The sequence below is a fragment of the Littorina saxatilis genome, linkage group LG2, assembly GCF_037325665.1.
Source record: "Littorina saxatilis isolate snail1 linkage group LG2, US_GU_Lsax_2.0, whole genome shotgun sequence".
Lineage (NCBI taxonomy): Eukaryota > Metazoa > Mollusca > Gastropoda > Littorinimorpha > Littorinidae > Littorina > Littorina saxatilis.
The window spans coordinates 53,036,360-53,056,733 of record NC_090246.1 but is presented as its reverse complement, the minus strand read 5'-3'; the positions used below and the strand labels follow the sequence as shown (position 1 = coordinate 53,056,733).

Genomic DNA, 20,374 nt, shown 5'->3' with positions numbered 1-20,374 from the left:
GTTCCGACAAATCAGGCTTTTGAAACATGATTTCAGGTCTCGAAATGAGTCTTTTGTAATCAACTTTAACAAGTCTGCTTGTTTGTTCTTGGTTGTTGTTGGGTTTGTTTGTTCTTGGTTGTTGTTGGGTTTGTTTGCGTGGTTTTTTTTCTTGTTTGTTTAAGACTTGTTTACTTTTTTCATGTGAATTTGAAAGTTAAACTTTTAAGATGGGATTGTATTTGTTGTCACTTTGTTTGCTTGTTTGTTAGTGGAGGTCCTTTGGTTTCTCTGTTGGCTGAATTATATAATCTCCTACATAAGCTCAATATATCTAATAGGTTTTGTGTTTGTTCGTTTGATAGTCAACAATACCACAAGTGCATTATTAAACGATGGGCTTGTGTCAATACCATATTCACGTTGTTCCACAAAAACTCCTATTTTAGGTGGAGCAAAGGAAGGGAAGCAAATCTTTTTTTCTTGTCACTGGTGTAGTCCCCCTCCGTGGTTTTTTTTGCGCTTCTTTCCCTTCCGATTGTTGCCACAACTTGACAAAAACGTAAATGTTTAAAGAACTTCATTGTACAATGAGTTTTTGTTCCATGGGAACACGTACGGTCTAAAACTTCTGTCAAATTTTTTTTCTAACCAACGAAGACCAAATCAAAAGTTCCTTGTTTTTCTAAATAAATCAGTCAGTGCCTCAAAAGTGCCTGAACACTAATCTTCGTGGTTTGATTTTCTTGAAGAGTATACTTTTTGTCCATTAAGAGAACATTCACGAGTTCTGTAGCTGATGTGTGTCATTGCATTGTACATGTAAATAATGAATCATGAACGCAACACTATTCTGTGCTGCAGGGTGACTCGGGTGGACCCCTCCTCTGTTACACCAACGACCAGCCCGTGTTAACCGGAGTGGTCTCCGTGGGTTTCGGGTGTGCTGTGCCTCGCTACCCCGGTGTCTACACGCGTGTGTCCTCCTATTTTGACTGGATCTATGATGTCATCATGAATGATGAGGATAACAAAGTTTGAGGGTTTGTCATCCCAGAAATGAGATTCTAAAATATGAATATAACCACAAGAACTGACTGTTTTGTCGCAAAAACAGTAGAGATGGTAAAACCATCCTGCACTATTGCAAAGGGAGATAAACAAGCATGCTACGCTCATGAGTCTTCCTCACTCGCTAAATCATTACAGTATAAGATTTGAGGGAAATGGCTCAATTCAAGAAAACTTTTTAAAGGTCATTTACTCTGAGATATAGATACATGCCCCATCGGTGCAGCTAAAGCAAATCGGTTGCTGTGTGTAAGCACAGGAATTTTACTTCATTTCATTATCAGAATGTCAGGTTCAGAGGACATAAGCACAATTAGAACAAAGCGGTGAAATTTGTGACACTAACGTTCAGTTTTCACAGTGATGAAAGAACCCTTTTTCAAAGGTTTGGAAAGGAGCAGAACTTAGCTTATATAAATAAAGGAGTACATGACATGAGTGAATATTCTTGAGAAATTGCCTCAGCATGTTCCAACAGTGCAGGTGCCCTTTCAGGATAGCTTTATAAGTTAGCATCTATGACCAATTCGCTCAAATCACACGTCAATCCACGTGCTTCAGTAGGGGAGACAATCAAGAGAGAAGTATAACGCATATTCAACCTTTTGACACATGGTTGAAGTTGATCAACAGTTTTACCCGGAAGGACTAATTTTAGCACAAGTGTGAGACCAGATGCTACGCTATGTTGACAATAAGTTGGCAAGGGACACTATCAGATACCCTTTATGTTCATGCCGTCGTGGACTTTTGGCGTAACTCGTAAACTGCTTTTCAGGAGAGGGCAAAACTGATTCTTTTTATTATGAAATAGTGTTTATATTCGTTCCTGGTATGGGAAGAAAGATAAAAGAATGTTAACTCATGCATCGTCAAATTGTATTTAAGAGAATATTTTTCATGGAGAATGATTTACTTAGTCTAAAACTCAAAATCGTCAACAATCAAGTTACGCCAAAATTCCACGTTGACATCGATTTGTAGGTTGTCTTCTCATCAGAGGGTTTTACATTACAGGTGCTGATGTACATGAAATCAAGTCATTCAAGAGGCAGTTTTCAGATTACATAAATAGGAAGAGATGTTTGGATTTAAATTAGTTGTCACGGTTTCATATAAGAATTGATACACCGAATTGAGAAAGAGACAGTTATGACATAACACACTAAGACAGCATTGTAAAATACATTTGTTTATTTGTAACCATTTCATGAATTTTAATAGAATGTGATAATGAAACGATGCATAAAATGTAATGTAATCAGTTCATCATCATTGAAACTAATGCCATAAAATATTTCTTAGCCTTTCTTTCAAACCAAATTTTTTTTATACATGTACTGCAGTCAAATTAAAGAAAATAAACATAAATTGTATTCCGTTTTGGCATATTACACTTTCTCAAACCTTTCTCATAGGCTTTCACAATACTGTAATAGTCTTTATTTTCTTGTTATATTAGCCACACACAAAATTGTTGGAAGTAACTTGTAGTTTTATCAGCAAATAATCTTTACCTTTAAATCCGATTAATCTGTAGCTCAAGTCTTGTATCGACTGTGTAAAATTAGAGTGAAAGAAACAACACATCAGCACAAGCAGAAATATACGCTTCTTTCAACCATAAATGTGTGTGTTTTCTGTTCAAGGGCGAGTCATTTATCAAAGAAAAAACATGAAATAATGAAATGACACATGCTTTTGTTTTCTTTTTTTGTGAAAAGGTTTACACCAGCTAGTTGATTTTGTTTTGCACCCATAAAATCTCAGCAGTCAACCCCTGAACAGTGTTTGCATGCAGACAGACTGAGCGTTTATACTGCTTTCAAACTGTACAGAAATTTAAGTTTTTAAACAAAATGTATCCATTCTGCAGCGAAATATGATCATGAGTTCTCCATATTGCAACTTACGATACCTACCCCCCCATTCTTTCTTTAGCCCTCTTTTCCATACATGTTAGTATATAAATGGATATACACATTTAAGAAAATATACAGCAAAATACTATCAATGTACATTTTACAATGTTTAGTAAATTTTCAGTCTTCACTGGCCAATACACGTGTTTCTTTCTTTCTTTATTTGGTGTTTACCGTCGTTTTCAACCACGAAGGTTATATCGCGACGGGGGAAGGGGGGAGATGGGATAGAGCCACTTGTCAATTGTTTCTTGTTCACAAAAGCACTAATCAAAAATTTGCTCCATGGGCTTGCAACATAGTACAATATATTACCTTACTGGGAGAATGCAAGTTTCCAGTACAAAGGACTTAACATTTCTTACATACTGCTTGACTAAAATCTTTACAAAAATTGACTATATTCTATACAAGAAACACTTAACAAGGGTAAAAGGAGAAACAAAATCCGTTAGTCGCCTCTTACGACATGCTGGGGAGCATCGGGTAAATTCTTTATCGTCCCAACCAATATGGGACTCCCCCCTAACCCGCGGGGGGTAATACACGTTTTTGTGTTTTTGTGTGTTTTGTGAGTATGGATATACCAGAATGTGTGATAATGATAACATCTCAACTGCATGAGAATCTGAGCGATGACAATGTAATGGAATTCACACTGCGAAAGTTGCACCCAAAAGTGCGGTTCACATACAACTCGTGTATGTCACCGATGACATTAAATCAAGCTAGAATAATATCACAACAAATATTCATGATGTATACATAAAAACAGCACACACTGCAAATGCTGAGACAAGACAAGTGATAATATGTGTAAACAACAGATGCCAACATAAAACAAATGCTTTAAAGTAAAATCAAATGCTTCAGACCAGTTCATTTGCAAGTGATGAATGCCATGCTTGACATAGTTCAAATGCTTCAAATCTTAAAAACACAATAGCTACAATATGCATTAGTTTTTAATCTGTGGTCAAATCATCAGACAAAAAATATTTACAGCACAAACTGGGAAAGGAGTGTTAGGAAGTTGACTTTTTCCACAGTTCTAGCTAACTGGCATAATAATCAAATAAAGGGAAGGGCTCTGAGTCTGAGAAAAATGTTTGCTCTTCAATGTTTATTCATTGAACTAAATGTACTTGCTATCTTGTTTTCTGGACTATCTCTTGTGTTTATGATACTGCCTTTAAAAAATGGAGAAGGAGATGCAGTTACAACAAAAATCCTTCTTCGAGCATGCGAGTGCCTTATTTTATGTAATACTGTACTTATTACAGTGTATTCCCTCCCAACTGTGGAAGAATTTTGTCTATCCATTTCATGCATCTAATTCTAAACTGTACAAGAAGTTTTTCTTGATCAATTTAATTCGTCTTGTTCTCATCTGTACTAGAACTTTGTCTTCGTCCATTTAATGCGTCTTATTCTCAACTGTGCTAGAATATTGTTTCTGAAAAACTCTTGCGTTGTCTTTCATTGTTAACACATCCTTTGTTATTTGTGATTACAACATGACTGACCTCGTTTTAACTTTATTTCCCATCAAGTTTCCTTATCAGATATGCCCTATTACTTTTTCCAATGATTTTACAATCATTTGGCAGTACTGTGAGAATAAGTATCAGGTCCTGTTTCCCAGGTACAACCTAGGTAAGCTTTCCTAGAAGCTTTCCTCTGCGTTGATGAGCACATGTATGTGTAGGATTAGGGACAGGTATTCAGAAGTAATCCTATGCATCTTTTGGGTTTCTGTGTATTATTTCTGAATCATTCTGAATATGTAGCAAAGTCTAAACTTACATTAAAAAATCAAGGAAAAAAATGTATAACTAAAACATGAAATAATCAGCAGTGTACCCGTATACACAGTATTTGCCAAATCTACAAGGAAATATGCAGAGAGAAAACACAACACAGCACTATCAACTCAAAGACAAAATGGCCAGAAGCCTATGAGGGGTAGGGTTGGAGATTTTGCCGCTTAGAAAAAGTAAAGGGTTTTTGTAAGCATAATATAGTTCTTACATGATGCAAATAGATTGTTCATCTTCAATACGAGAGCACCTGCTTCTGCAAAACATAAACTGAAGAAGAGATACTGCAATATTCCAAAATGCTGTTTTGAACAGTTTTAAATACAAAAGCAGAATAACGTTTTTTCAAATGATCAAGTAAATGTAGTGCACAGCTGAAAGCAGACTATGGCTCAAACTAGCTACTGCAAGCATCAACTGTTATTAAAATGAGAAGTCAAGAAGCACCACATAGTTGAACTACAAACATATTTTGATTTCACCTCTTGTGTCGGCAGCATTTAATGAAAAAATATGTTCCCAGTTATTTTTGCTTTACATTAAACTAAAGAATGTTTTAAAACGTTTCACAGCAGCATGAGAAACCTACGTCTGTTGCTTAGGTTAGATCATCCATATTCTACTTATGGCAGGAAATTATCCATGGCACTAGAGTATATATTTTTTCATAAGAAGTCCTAGAAATATATTCCTGTCATGTGATAAAAAATAGTTTGTGGTGTATTTGCTAATGACAGAAGACAGCAAAATGCCAGTCTATACAAAAATAGAGAACATGCATCAGTATTTGTCTGAAAAAAATCAATCAATGCAGGTGCCAAATCTTTCAAAATGAATCACAGTGGATATGAAAAATTTGATCTTTATGGACTGGACTAGTTTCAGCAGTCTCACACATTCAAAGCAATACTTGATCATCTTTTGTTATTCATAAATTCATTAAATTACTCCTTTTCGCAACTTTTTCTCGGTAAAACTCATTGTGGCGAGTTTGTGCCCCGATTCTTTCGCCCTGACAGCTTAAACAGCAACTAGTGACAACTATTCAATATGACCTTTATCCATTGCATGCTCATTTTTAAACGAAAGGGACATTCACCCTGGCAGTGCAAATACAGCACCAAATTTACTCCAGTATAGTGAGAAGCAGTGACTACGAGTTAGCCTTACTTCTCTACTAACTCTTAGCTTCTCTGAAGACAGCATACATTATTTTGTAGTAATTTGAATCGTGCAATCTGGGCATCTCAGGAATGATCCCTGGAGCTTTGAAAATGCTGGAAAGCCGCACACTGGTGGGAAAAAATGTCATACCTGCTTTCTTTTTGCAACAGAAGCATTGCCTCTGAGGTCGAGATATGCAGCTACTGAGGGTATGGGGTTTACTACTGTCATGCATAGTCTCCTGGCTAGTTTCTGATCATGTCAACCTTGGTTGAGGAGTAGGCATAAATACAGCACGAAAAACTGTTTTAGTCACAAATTCACAAATACAAAGGCTCACAGCGCACAGAGGTGGGTGGGCAGTATGGAGGCTATAAGTATGGAAGCAAGTCAAATCTGACTCAAACCAGAGTTAAAAAAATATTGCAAGCAATGAACAGAAACATGGATGGAGTTATCTGACGTGACAAAATGAAGCAACTTTTTTCATTCAGTGTGCAATAGCAACAGTACTAAACTTTGCAAGACAGCTTTGATCATACTCGTCCCAGCTGGAAGTACTGTGGATAATTATTACTCAAGAAACAATCATTTTATGATTTCATACAGTTTGGCAATGGAAGAAATGTTTTAAAAAGCATTCATCAACTAAAAATACCATCCAACCAATAAAAAAACACCTTCATATCAAGACATTTCACAGTTTTATGAGATTTACATGATGATTACATTTACAATGAGGGAAAGTGATGCATGTCAAAGTGAATTTCAACAATTACAATGATCATGGCTGATCAAAATACAACTGGCACTAAAGTTGCTGACTTAAGTGACAATACTCATGATGATGATGATGATTGATAGTCACAGATGATGTGCGAGATACTTCATCAAACTAACAGTTCAAATACCATTTACTTTCCTTAAAATCGAACGTGAAAATAATGCCAGGTGCAACCATAAATAAAGAAGACAAACCAGACACAATGCCATAATGTTGATGATTATACAATAATACAAGTCACAAAACATACCGAAACAAAAATGAGGGTACAACAACAACAACAAACAATGAATGCTATGACAAAATATGTACAGTCCAGATCTCTGACAAAAACAGTTTGTACACACTGTCTATGCTTGCAAACAGTCACATGGTAAGGGAGGGAAACAGTTATATATATATATATTTTAGTAAGTACAAAGAGGTATTAGCAGCCTTGTTCAAACTTGTACACAATCTGATGCAGCATAATTTAAGAAATCGGTGGTTTGCAGACATTGGATGTAAAATTCAACAATAAAACAGTAGAAGAGGTGCCAACCTAAATACGGCATTACAATCATCTGGCCTCAAGCTCTCTCTTAAGTAAAATACTACAGAAGAGCACAGCTCCTCTTCACTGGTTCAACTTTAAGTAGAATGTGCAAAAGCACCTGGCCTCTTCGAGCTGGATTCATACCATGTAAAGTACATGAGTGTGGCATTAGTTGCTTCTCTGGATCTTTTTTAAGATATACCTTTTTAACATTCTGAAATTTCATCCCAGTCAAATTATCCATGCGTTCATGGTAAATGCTTGGTAAGAAGTATGTGGTGGGGTTAGTGGTTTCCTTTTTTTTTTTTTTCATTTCAAATTGTGTTTCAGAGAGCAAAACAAATTCTGATCTTGTTTTGTAAAAAGGTCTTAAAAGAAGGAGCTGCTGAAACAGTTTGTGCATTTACAACCACCCAGGTAAAATGAATTGAACTTTGTGGAAGAACTTTCAGTGTGCGAAAACAAATATAATGTGGTTATTGCCATTTTTTTTGTTCCAGTTTATGACAGTGTTGCTTCAAATCAGAAATACAACTGGAAGTTTAAAACACCAAAAATTGCATGTTATCAAAAATCAAAGCACTTCTATTTACAATCACTGAAACAAAATTGCATAATCAATAACTGGAATAAAATTCTTCCATCTCCTTCACCCACCCACCCTAAATAACAACTCAGCAGTTTTGTTGTGGAAGAACGAACACCTCATCCAGGATAAAAAGAGTAAAACGGAACACAGATATAAAACGAAACGATATAAACAATCTAAAAATGCTTCAAAAGAAGGAGGGTATGTTTGTTCAATTGCCCAAAAACACTTTCTGCAGCTTGTGCAGCAAGAAATAATAACGTTCAGCAGCTGTAGTTGTTGTTGCTTTTTTGTGCCATATAGCTCAAGACTCTACATAATTTTGTTCTGTCCTTCTATGGGTAAAATACTGGAGTGCTTCCATCCTCTCGTCTCTTGTTTTTGTTTTGTTTTTAACAATGGGCCTGAACGGAGTGAGTTGCACATGCAGACGTTAACTGATGTCTGCCGTTGACCCCGTTCTCTATACAGAACAGGAGAAGCAATGTTGGCCTAGTTCTCCGCAGAGAACATGAGAAGGTGGCTGCAAACTGTCACAGAACCACAGCCGCAGCACAGTGTTGTCTCAACCAGTGCTTGGAAGCATGGGGAAGATTGCGAATCCTCTGCCAGCCACACCAACAGACCCAAGATGCTGCAACACTGGTGCTTCAGACCCAGCACAGACAGGGAAGACAAGAACTCACACACGGCACCCATACCCTCCATAGCTGCTGTGAACATCTACAAAATCTCACATCTCACGAGCTGATGCCATTTTCGGGATCAAATTAGGGTACTGGTTCAGTCAGCTAAAAGTGATTCTGTAACATAAGTTTAGTTGCACAGCACCTCACTCTTGCTCCGCGCCCTAGAAGCGTCTGTGCACACGACCCGAGAATTTTCATGACTTGACAGTATGAGTCAGTGAAGCGTTGACCTCGACCAGCCTGCCCAGGGTTTTCTTGACACGCAGTGCCGTCAGACGTGCTGCTGGGTTCCCGCTCCAACACTCAGCCATCACTTTGACCACAACTTTCATCACCTGCAAAACACAACACAGCATGGCTGTTGAAACACACGTTAAAAGTACAACTATCACACCACTCAGCCATCACTTTGACCACAATCTTCATCACCTGCAAAACACAACACAGCATGGCTGTTGAAACACACGTTAAAATTACACAAACTGGCAAAGCGAAAGAAACTCAAACAGATCACACAAATTGGGTCATACAACAGATAGTCTCCATTGTATGACCTATTCAGCATTCAACACTCAATCTCATAACATATTCACCATTCTGGATTCTATTATATGACACATTCAGCATTCTTATCTCATGACCTATTCAGCCTTCTAGATTCAATTATATGACCTATCCAGCATTCTACTTTCTAGACTCAATCCTCTTGCATATTCAGCATTCTTGACTCAATCTCATGACCTATTCAGCATTTTAGACTCAATCTTATTGCATATTGAGCATTCTAGAATCAATCTTTTGACCTATTCAGCATTCTTGACTCAAAATTATGACACATTCAGCATTCTAGACTCAATCTCATAACGCATTCAGCATTCTAGACTCAATCTTATGACACATTCAGCATTCTAGACTCAATCGTATGACACATTCAGCATTCTAGACTCAATCGTATGACACATTCAGCATTCTAGACTCAATCGTATGACACATTCAGCATTCTAGACTCAATCGTATGACACATTCAGCATTCTAGACTCAATAGTATGACACATTCAGCATTCTAGACTCAATAGTATGACACATTCAGAATTCTAGACTCAATAGTATGACACATTCAGCATTCTAGACTCAATCTCATAACGCATTCAGCATTCTAGACTCAATCTTATGACACATTCAGCATTCTAGACTCAATCTTATGACACATTCAGCATTAAAGACTCAATCTCATAATGCATTCAGCATTCTAGACTCAATTGTATGACACATTCAGCATTCTAGACTCAATCGTATGACACATTCAGCATTCTAGACTCAATCTCATAACGCATTTAGCATTCTAGACTCAATCGTATGACCTATTTGACATTTTAGACTCTAGTGAGGATAACTGTGCTGAGTGAAGCAACACCAAACTTTGTCATCTAAAGACAGGTAATATTTATTTCTCTTCCACACCAGCCCAGCAGCATGCTGTTAATGTTCCTCACCTGGTCTTCAAGCCAGTGGAGGGGAATGTCGGGTCGAACCCTGTCGACAGACACCACCTTTCTCACATCCTCAAAGCTGGGGTCGTGTGGCAGACAGTTGTAGAAGGGTACCTGGTACTCCTCTGTCACACCTGAGGATGGTAATAAATTAACTTCATGAGACAAATCCCTAACCTGGCAGGTGATCAGTAGTTAACGACTTCTCAAGAGAAAACATGGGCCTATTATATAGAATTAGAAGAATGCCAAATCTTCAAGGTAAGGCTGGAAAAATAAGTGAGGTTTGTCCTCCTAAGCTGATCGGTTCTTACGAAATTATAACATGTGAAAGTTTGGAAGCAGGACTCGCTGTTGTGTTGTTATTTATTGCTCAGCATTACATTTGTTGCACCAGACCTACATGGGTGCAACCTGGAAAATTCCAAAAACCGGCAAAAGTTGGGGTCCAGCTTTTTTAGTATTTAAAATGCCAAAAAAACCCCTCTCCTGGAACAAAAACATCAGCAGCCGATGAAACCAAAAACCGGCTGCCGGCGTGTAGCCGGCAGAGTTGCACCCATGGACCTAAGGATTTACAAACATGGGAAAAGCAGTACCGTATTTGACGGATTACAAGACACACTGTTTTATAAGCCGCACCCCCGACTTTTTTTTTAAAAAATGGGGACGAGCCACGTATAGGCCGCGTCACTATATTAGCCGCCGTCGAAAAAAATACAATCAGATCGTGTCAATCAATCAAAACAACCAGGCAAACGAAAGTACGGTATTTGGCAAATTCGGCTCCGAGAATAAACAAGTGAAACAAAGAAGAAAAGTGAAAAAGTTTGAAGAAAAATATCACACACACAATTTGTAACCAACACACATGTAGTCCCGCCCGGAAGAAGCTTTTTTTTGGGATGATTTACGACTTTTGCGCACATTTCGAGCAGACGAAAACACAACATGGCGGCTCTCGTTCCTCCAACTATCGCGAGACACAAAAAAACGAAATCTCGCACATGCGAGATCCTGATACATCCGGTGTTTCTCTGTACGCCATCTTGTCACGACGACTTGTTGACAAATGAAGATTCGCGAAAGAAAGAGAAAAGCGCCGAGTCTTGAGTAGAGAGCTAATAAAGTACCGGTAATCGCTAATCGAGCGAAATGAAAATCCGCTGCGACTTCCATTAGATGAATAGTGTCTGACGGGGCTGCCCGTCTTGGACGGTTTTAATCTTTTTATAAGCCGCAATGCGATTTTTTTTTTATAAAGTCGCGGCTTGTAGTCCGTCAAATACGGTACCTGACTATATGAAAAACAAGTAACATAATAAGAAAAGAAAAAGTGCAATTTGGAACCTAACAATTTAGCAAATCTCATTGTTGATTTCTTTTTCTTCTTTTTTTGTGTGTTATAGTTTAATTGTATAAATACCAAAAGTCAAAAATTCACACACACACACACACACACAAAATTGGTAATAAATTCAGACAACCGACTAGTCAATTTGCACTCAATGTCATAATCGTCATCTGTGCTCTGTTACCCTTATCTCAAAGAAACGGTGAAATTTTTCAGCCATAACACCACCTCTCTGCCAAACAAATCTACTCCAACATCCTCCTTACCAGCCACAGTACAGCAATGCGCGATTTCCCACATGACCAGGCCATAGGCGTACATATCTGCCTGCTTGAAGGAGTCAAAGTTGTTGACGTTGAGGAGCATCTCTAAGACCTCCGGCGCCATGTAGCGCTTGGTTCCTTGCCGGGGGTTCGGGGCCACATCCACCTCATTGGACTCGCTGTGGGCAGAGCTAACTCAGTACAACCATTTGAAAAACATCCATCTTCAAGAAGGAAACGAGGAGAAACAACCATTTGGCTTTCCATAATGGACATTGAAATAAGCCTGACAAATCTAATCCAACTATCTTTTTAATTCCAAAATCTTCTTTCTTTAAATCCTTCCTCACCCCCCCCCCCCCCCCCCCCCCAAATATACAATCTTTAAAGAAAGCCTGCTTTACAAATATATCCCAAAACATCATGATTCAAAGTTCAACAAAATTCCTTCATATAACCTTGTACACCAACCTTCAAAGACAGACAAAAACATTCCCAAGAGAAACTAAGGTGCTATGGTTTTCATCACACACACACAAAAGCAATATGTCAATGTGACCTATGACGGTTGTCCACGCTAGGACACTTACTTTAAGCGCAACACACTTATGACAGTTGTCTAGGCTAAGACACTCACCTGATGTACCTGACGGCTAGACCCAGGTCAGCTATACAACAGGTGCCATTCTTCTTCACCAGGATGTTCTTGGACTTGATGTCCCTGTGAGCGATGGCTGGCTTTCCTGGAACATGCAAATAAGGCATATATAATTTGTTAGATTTACAGTCGAACCTTCCCTTAAGACCACCTGTCTAAGGAGACCACCTGTCTAAGGACACCACCCCAAAGTATCCCCAAGGGTTTTTACGACTATATAAATCAACTGTCTAAAGAGACCACCTGTCTAAAGAGACCTCTTTTGCTCAGTCCCTTGGATGGTCTCTTTAGACAGGTTCGACTGTATTAGCATTGCTTTGACGTTCAAGATCGGTTGAGCATTCAGAAAATTATGAAACATACAGAATCTCACACAAACATACATATATTTGGAACATGTCTGAACAAAGTACACTTGCAGCAACACATGCGAAATATTGCACAGATAAAGCTGCAACCGTTTTGCTTTGAGGACAAACGGAGACTGAGAAAGACTGACAGACAGAAAAAAAACCTGACGAAGCAGAAACTGACCTCTAGTTCCAAAGATTTCGATGTGCAGGTGAGCCAGTCCGCAGATGGCCGAGTGAGTGAGCATTAGCATTTCTGTCATGGTCAGCACTCTGGACTGGAGGTAGTCATGCAGCGACCCATACTCGTGGTGGTCCGTGATGAGGAACAGCTGAGTCCATGATCCTGTGCCCTTGATATCCGCAGCGATGAACCCTGAAAAGACAACCCGACCCAGTCAACATCAACCCATCTGCTACTGATCAGCTCACCAATATCTACATTCTGGTACAAGCTTTCAACCACAGACCTAAACATTTCTGGGCAAAACACTTACAGCAGACTGACTCAAAGCTACAGTTCATGTTTTTGTAAAACCATGCTATAAAGTAAACAGTTGAGAATGCACACTGATACATACCCACCTAACAAAATCTTCTGAGCCACTCAAGAAACAAACACAAAAATTCAGCAAAGATTCGCCCCTTGGCACTCCGACTGAATCCAGAACGCACTGCGTTTCTGTTGTTCATATATATTCACAAGAAGTTCTGGCGACCAGACATACAAAAACTGATATAGTTTGTGCCAAATATCAACACATTCTAATTGCTTCAGCATCAGCCAACCAGTGGAAATAAAATGCTTGCCACGTCATGCCTCACGATTACCATGATTTAAACAGCGATTGATTGAAGATGGCCACCATTTGTCTCTTACCAAGAATGTTTTCATGGCGCAGCAGCACTGTCTGGTAGAGCTCGGTCTCTCTGAACCAGCTGGCCTCCTCTGTGGTGAAGAAAATCTTGACCGCCACGTTCTCCCCTCGCCATTTCCCTTTCCATACCTCACCATAGCGTCCTTTGCCAATGCTGCGAACAAGGTGAATCTGCTTGGCGATTGTTCTCTGAACCTGGAAAAAACATCAAAGATTTGATAGTGGGTTTTTTTCTCTTGCTGTGCACTGTTACAGATTCAACGTTTTTCCTGATTGGCAAGAACACTAATTATCCCAGCGCAGTGGCTGACATGGTTTCACAAAGTTCTCCTACCGCCGTACCACAAAATAAGATGTTATCTGTCTCAAACAGTGCTGAGTTAAAGATAATTGTTTGTTTGTTTGCTTAACGCCCAGCCGACCACGAAGGGCCATATCAGGGCGGTGCTGCTTTGACATATAACGTCGTAGCACAGGCTTCATGTCTCACCCAGTCACATTATTCTGACACAGGACCAACCAGCCCTAGCACTAACCCCATAATGCCAGACGCCAGGCGGAGCAGCCACTAGATTGCCAATTTTAAAGTCTTAGGTATGACCCGGCCGGGGTTCGAACCCACGACCTCCCGCTCACTGGGCGGACGCCTTACCACTAGGCCACCGTGTTGCGGTGAGTTAAAGATATGTGTTCATGTATCAGGCATGGGAATTCCAAAATAGAAAAAACTCTGAAAATAGGCCGAGGTCCAGGGGCCACCTAGGCCCCGGTGGGGTACAGGTGCAGAGCCCCGTTGGGGTAATCAGGGGGGCAAAGCCGCCCAGAAGGAAAACGAATGTTAGCATTTTAGACCAATATTTTGATAGTTCTCGTGTAAGCGAATAATGGATAGAGAGACAATAGTATACATATAATTTACCTTTTTTTTGCCACGGACAATTTTTTATTTTCGCTGATGTATGCATGTCGATGTGGATGCAAGTGTCATTGACAGTTGTTTGGTTTGACAGTGTCTGTTTTTTACGAATCGTTTCTGTTTACATGGTCACCCTTGCTAGGTTATACAGGCTCTGTGTGTGTGTGTGTATAAATGATTTGTGTCTATGCATGTGTCTGTATGCATTTGTCAATTTCTCTGAGCCTCCAAACGAGTCCATTTTCTGGGGGATTGTTTTTCAATCATGAAAGGAAAGAGCAACCTCAGCAGACTTACCAAGAGGGGAAGACCAGAACCAGACCCTGAGCTCTGAGACTGCTCAATAAGATCATTAAGTGTATCCTGAGCTGAGATGAACGTCTCATTCTCTGCCTCAGCCAGCAAGTGCCTGCGTTGAAGTTCTCTTCTCCTGTATCTGGAACAGTCATAACAACAAGAAATATAAGCACTGTACAAGAGTGTACATAATGGACTAGCAAATCAATATGCAGAACACATTGCCACAGATTGCAAAACTCACCACATTGCCATATATAGCGTATGACGGCATGATCAAGTGCTCCCTTAAAATTTATAAAGTTTATTAGACCCTCTCCCTGTAAAAGCTTTGTGATCTTTCAGGGGAAATATGAAACAAAAAATACTGTTAATCAAAAGAGTGCTGTTGGCAGACAAGAACAAAGAACTTCTAAGAAATGAAACCACTACAAAACTAAACAGTTCAGTGTGAATCTCAGCAAAATTTGAAAATACAAGATCTTCCCACGTTGAGCACTAAAATATACTACTGTTCAACAAGCAGAAATTGTTTAAAGGTATACAAGGACAAGTCTTAATTAGAGGACAACTCATTTTAGTTTCACTCAAAATTCACAACTTATGTTCGAGTATTTTCTGTCCCATATGGTGTGGTTTTTTTTTTTACATTTACCAGTGATGGCGCTAGTATTTTTCCAAACCGGTACGCAAACTTTTATGATGCAAATAGTCCAGAAAAAAACGGTAGGCTGGTCATTGGAATCAGTAAGAGTCCAACTGGATTTGTTCTTTTACCAGCAAAAAACACCACGGTAGTTCAAAAATTAACCGGTAGGTCATACCGGCTACCATTTTTGTTCCGGTATTTTCTCATTTCAACTGGTAAAATACCGGTAATTACCGGTTAACGCCAATACTGATTTACAAGAGGATAAAGACAAATAAATGTAACAGCAGACACACGCAGAGGAAGAAAAGAGGAAGTGTTGCTGCTAGCTGTCCACTAAGAGGAAGCGACCCGAATTTCTCATCAATGGGACAAAGTTTTGTGAGAGGAAAAAAAGTTACCTGAGGTACACAAAGGTACTGGTGATGATCAGAATGATAAGACACACTGTCACTGACACCAGCAATGCAATCTGCGTCATGTTCTCATATTTCTTGGGGATTTCTTGCTCTGGAAGTAACACTTGAAAATAAGTATAAGTACATACAATTTTTTAAAACAAACAGTCAAAGTCAAATGCAAGATGTATGTTTTATTCATCCAATGCAACCAATACAAATTAATAGAATTACCATTGTTAATCCACAACAAACCCCTGCAGATACTCTGCAATATTTTGTGTGCGTTAAAGCAGATATCTCTTGTTGGTCACATTCCTTTTCATTCTTTACAATGATGTACCAGCCATATAGTATTCAACAGTAAAAATAGTAATACCAGTCAAAGTTCTTCATTTTCAACTTCAAGGCCATTGTTTTACTCTTACTAAGAGTCATGTGAGAAAACTGGCCACCAAAAAGAAGCACAGCTCAAACTGTACATAAGTATGCAGGATCAAAAAGTTTATTCGTGACATAAAGTTTGAACATTTTAGTTTAAACACTCTAATGTGTACCCCAAAATTATATTTTTACTTACCAGGAGCACGAGTGGTTGATCTTTCAATTAAAACAGGCCTAAGAAACTGGTTACATCTGTCACCATTGCTGCAACACTCTATTGCTTTTGGTATTTGATGGGGGACGATATTTCCTTTGCACTGATGAGACACAGGAAATAAAAATGATATTCAAACTGTCAACAAGCCCATGCATACGTACAAATCAAATCAAAGAGAATCTACTTGTCAACATTCTTTCAAGAGTAAAGATGAATCATGGTGGAGGAGAGTGAAATTACTGAATGGCAGAATGATAGAATTCAAACACACACGCATACATGTATACAAACACCCAATGTATCCACATTCAAAATATGAAATATTTGTATATATTCTGAATTCATGAGAATTCTGGCTTAGCATTACCTGCATGAGTGAACTCTCCTCAGGAGGTAAGCATCCAAAGGTCTTTTCCTCCAAGATGACATCGTCAAAATACCGAACAGTCACTGCTGCAAAGCATTTACTCTCATGTTGCAATGTGCAGGAGTTGTTAAATGATGTTTCTGGACAAGGTTGGCAGTAGCATTCCATTCCGTGGCCTGTTCACACAAAACAAAGGCAACAGTTAAAACCTGAGACCATAATTATTATCATATACATGTACGGCCTGTAGGCCTAAAAGCCTTTTGCCTATGTAATTATACTCCTAGTCCCACTGAATAACTGATTGATCAGAGACACTCAATCACTGCAACACAAATTGAAAGAAAAATGCATTAAAGCCATTAAACTTAAATGATTAAAAAACAATGTCCATGTCTAAGATCATGTATGTTCTCTAGTCTAAAGCTCTTTTACTCCCATTATTAAAGCCCCACTCCGCCTCACAGGAGGTTTACAGAACGATGACATCTTTCGCTAAAACAGCAATACTAACCTTATGGGACACGCTCGCAATTGCATTCAATAACAATTAACATTAAATGACACTTGAATCAGATCACTTGAATTGCTATTTAGGACAATGTAAACCACACATCAGTTCGGGGCGGGGACGTAGCTCAGTTGGTAGCGCTCTGGCTTTGTAACCAATTGGTCGCTATCAGCGTGGGTTCGATCCCCACGTTCGCCGAGAGATTTATTTCTTGGAGTCAAATTTGTGCAGACTCTCTTCGGTGTCCGAACACCCCCGTGTGCACACATGCGCACGAAAAAGATCCCATGTTCACAGCGAAAGTCTCAGGGCTTGGAAAACACGAAGACACGCATGCATCATCTCTCGTCTCTGATTATCATGATCGTATCTCGATACTTTGACGAGACAAACCCATTGCTGGTGTGTCGAAGAAGACAGCCACAGCGGGCTTGTTCGAATCAAAGTATCACACCATATCTTCAGCGTATTACCAATACCTGTCCCAATGTAGACCAGTTGGTCTAAGAGGACGTTAAACCCTAATGGTCAGTCACATCAGTTCTCATGGTTTATCAAACCCCGAGCCACTTTTTTCATACATTATCTACTGGGTCGTTTGCGCTTTCAATGCTACTCTATATTTGCTAAAGCATGTTATCGTGCACCTCTTAATCTAAAATACAACAAATGACTATGTGACACAGAGTGGCACTGACAGCGTCTTCAAAGAAACTGTAGCGGTGTGTGGAAACGTCGTCTGCTTTGGCAATGGTAAGATGCAGCTCATTTGATGTGATAGTAGCCCTGTGGCGGAAGTACGTTTGTATGCGTGCAATACTCAATGTACACAGGCACAGCAACAAACAGGATAAAATGTTCAAAATCCCCATTCTCAGTCGACCAGTATCTTAAAAAGGGGAAAGTTGTATCGTTTTCGGTAGCCTACTTCCGCATCATCAAATAAAATAACAAGAAGAGCAAACGCTCGATCGAGTCACTTTCGCAGTTCTGAATATTATATGAGGCATCAGATGGACAGGAAGAAATTGCTATTCACAACACAATGAGTCACGTTCACATAAAATTTGAGCCCGGTCACTTTTATAGTTTCCGAGAAAAGCCCAACGTTAAGTTGTGTGTTGCCGAACAGAAAAGGCTAGTTATCTCCCTTGTTTTTCTGATAACGTTCGTAAAAGGCTACAGATGTAAATACTTTGATGTAAAGAATAATCCTACAAAGTTTCAATCACATCCGATGAACTTTGTCAAAGATATAAAATGTCTAATTTTTCCTTTGACGCTGACCTGTGACCTTGAAAAAGGTCAAAGGTCAACGAAACCATCGTTAAAGTGTAGAGGTCATTGGAGGTCACGACTAAACAAAATATGAGCCCGATCGCTTTGATAGTTTCCGAGAAAAGATATAAAATGTCTAATTTTTCCTTTGACGCTGACCTGTGACCTTGAAAAAGGTCAAAGGTCAACGAAACCATCGTTAAAGTGTAGAGGTCATTGGAGGTCACGACTAAACAAAATATGAGCCCGATCGCTTTGATAGTTTCCGAGAAAAGTCCAACGTTAAGGTGGTGTCTACGGACGGCCGGCCGGACGGCCGGCCGGACGGCCGGCCGGCCGGCCGGCCGGACAGACTAACACTGACCGATTACATAGAGTCACTTTTTCTCAAGTGACTCAAAAATTGCACCTTAAACGCACGGTCGCACCGGTCAACACACTCACCCACCTCGCTTGACATACATCTGGGCTCCCTACTTTAAAACGTTAAAAACTTCTTACTGTACTGGCTTTGTCTTGATGGTACAAGAATTTGTACGTGTTTCAACAATGTTTGTCTCACAAGCTGTTAATTTGCTATGTAGATTTTTAAAATAAAAGTTAGATCTAATGCCAAAATGAGGTGTCCAAATTCCAATCGAGACCTATCTGTCCATGCAAAATACATACTTTGACAAATTCTCGTTCTCTATGGAGGGCACCTAGGTAGTTTTCTATCGGTAAGTGTTTACAAGAAATTATGTTTGTACTGTATGTAAACGCCTGGCGGTGTCTGTGGCCAGAAAGTTGAGAAACTGATGGTTTATGAGAGGCGAAGTGGGCCTTTAACAAGAATCACCCCCAGGTGGTTCCCTTTCTTGTGGAGGACACACCCAGGATCATTGATTCATATATGAGAAAGCCAAATATTGATTAATAAACTAAGTCAAACTGAAGAACCATGTCAATGTTAGTGAACTTGCTTTTCAAACACACACACTAACAGTAACAGTGTGATACCAAGTTACACACTTAAAATCTGTCTAACACATGTATGACAAATGTGTGCAGCATAAAATACAAAAGATGACGCTTAAAGTAAACTAAAACAGCATCCAGTAAATGACAAGTCCATGCTAACCTGAATCAGTATGCTTCAAGCACTATCAAAAGTGTCTGCTAAATTGCAATGTTTACTAAATTGCGATGTTTAACCAATCTGGAAGTAGAACAGCTTGTCCATAACACAACACACGTTACCAAAGGACAAGAACACGAAAAGAAAGACATGGACAAAGGGCTCAGCACAGAGTTTGCAAAAGCATTGATCACTGTCACGTCTGAAACCCGACCCTCGCTGGAGGGGTAAAGAAAACAAAACAGGGGGTGAACTAAAGGCATCGTCAGGGGTGCAGTCTGTGTTGGGAAACGCGTTCTTAAAATCCACCGTAAAATTGCAATGCGCCTATCTTTTCAAACTATGATCGATCACAAAGATTCAATAAGCAAGGATGGTGCTTGTTTAACCATCTTCGTCTGCTGGTTTTAACCGACAAGACTTCGCTCAACCAAAATACTGTAGTTGACGAGACGGGAGCAAGCTCTTGAGTCTTGTTAGTGTTAGCAGTTAGGTACAGATACAGTGGAGCAATTACCGCATGATAACGGATATTTTACAAATTTGTTTGTTTGATAGTTTGATAGTTGAAAGGTTCTTTTGAAAAAGTACTTACCTTCCTTAACAAGCTGCAAAACAATCGCTATAACACTTAAAACTGATAGTGTTTTGCACTTTCTTTGTAGCTCAATCGCGGCCATCTTTGGTGCGAAGA

At 39.3% G+C, this 20,374-nt stretch overlaps 3 protein-coding genes across 4 annotated transcripts in view; 2 read left to right on the top strand and 1 right to left on the bottom strand.

Moving 5' to 3' along the window:
* LOC138959242 (tryptase-like) overlaps window positions 1-3,110 on the top strand; it is a 16,437-nt gene extending 13,327 nt beyond the window's left edge. For both annotated transcript variants that reach the window (XM_070330645.1, XM_070330644.1), the window contains exon 7: window positions 844-3,110. In XM_070330645.1, coding sequence (XP_070186746.1) covers window positions 844-1,020 — 177 coding nt within the window. In that variant the 3' untranslated portion in view covers window positions 1,021-3,110. The remainder of the gene's footprint in view (window positions 1-843) is intronic.
* Window positions 1-18,464, top strand: part of LOC138959231 (Golgi-specific brefeldin A-resistance guanine nucleotide exchange factor 1-like) — a 273,649-nt gene extending 255,185 nt beyond the window's left edge. The window contains exon 33 of the mRNA XM_070330626.1: window positions 18,241-18,464. Coding sequence (XP_070186727.1) covers window positions 18,241-18,279 — 39 coding nt within the window. The 3' untranslated portion in view covers window positions 18,280-18,464. The remainder of the gene's footprint in view (window positions 1-18,240) is intronic.
* LOC138959240 (bone morphogenetic protein receptor type-1B-like) lies at window positions 2,227-20,374 on the bottom strand. The gene is made up of 11 exons (XM_070330642.1): window positions 20,276-20,374; window positions 16,775-16,950; window positions 16,387-16,507; window positions 15,810-15,918; window positions 14,760-14,898; window positions 13,549-13,741; window positions 12,853-13,044; window positions 12,298-12,403; window positions 11,664-11,839; window positions 10,047-10,177; window positions 2,227-8,888 (listed from the first exon to the last, which is right to left on the bottom strand). The coding sequence occupies exons 1-11, from the start codon at window positions 20,358-20,360 to the stop codon at window positions 8,748-8,750; spliced, it is 1,569 nt and encodes a 522-aa protein (XP_070186743.1). The 5' UTR covers window positions 20,361-20,374; the 3' UTR covers window positions 2,227-8,747.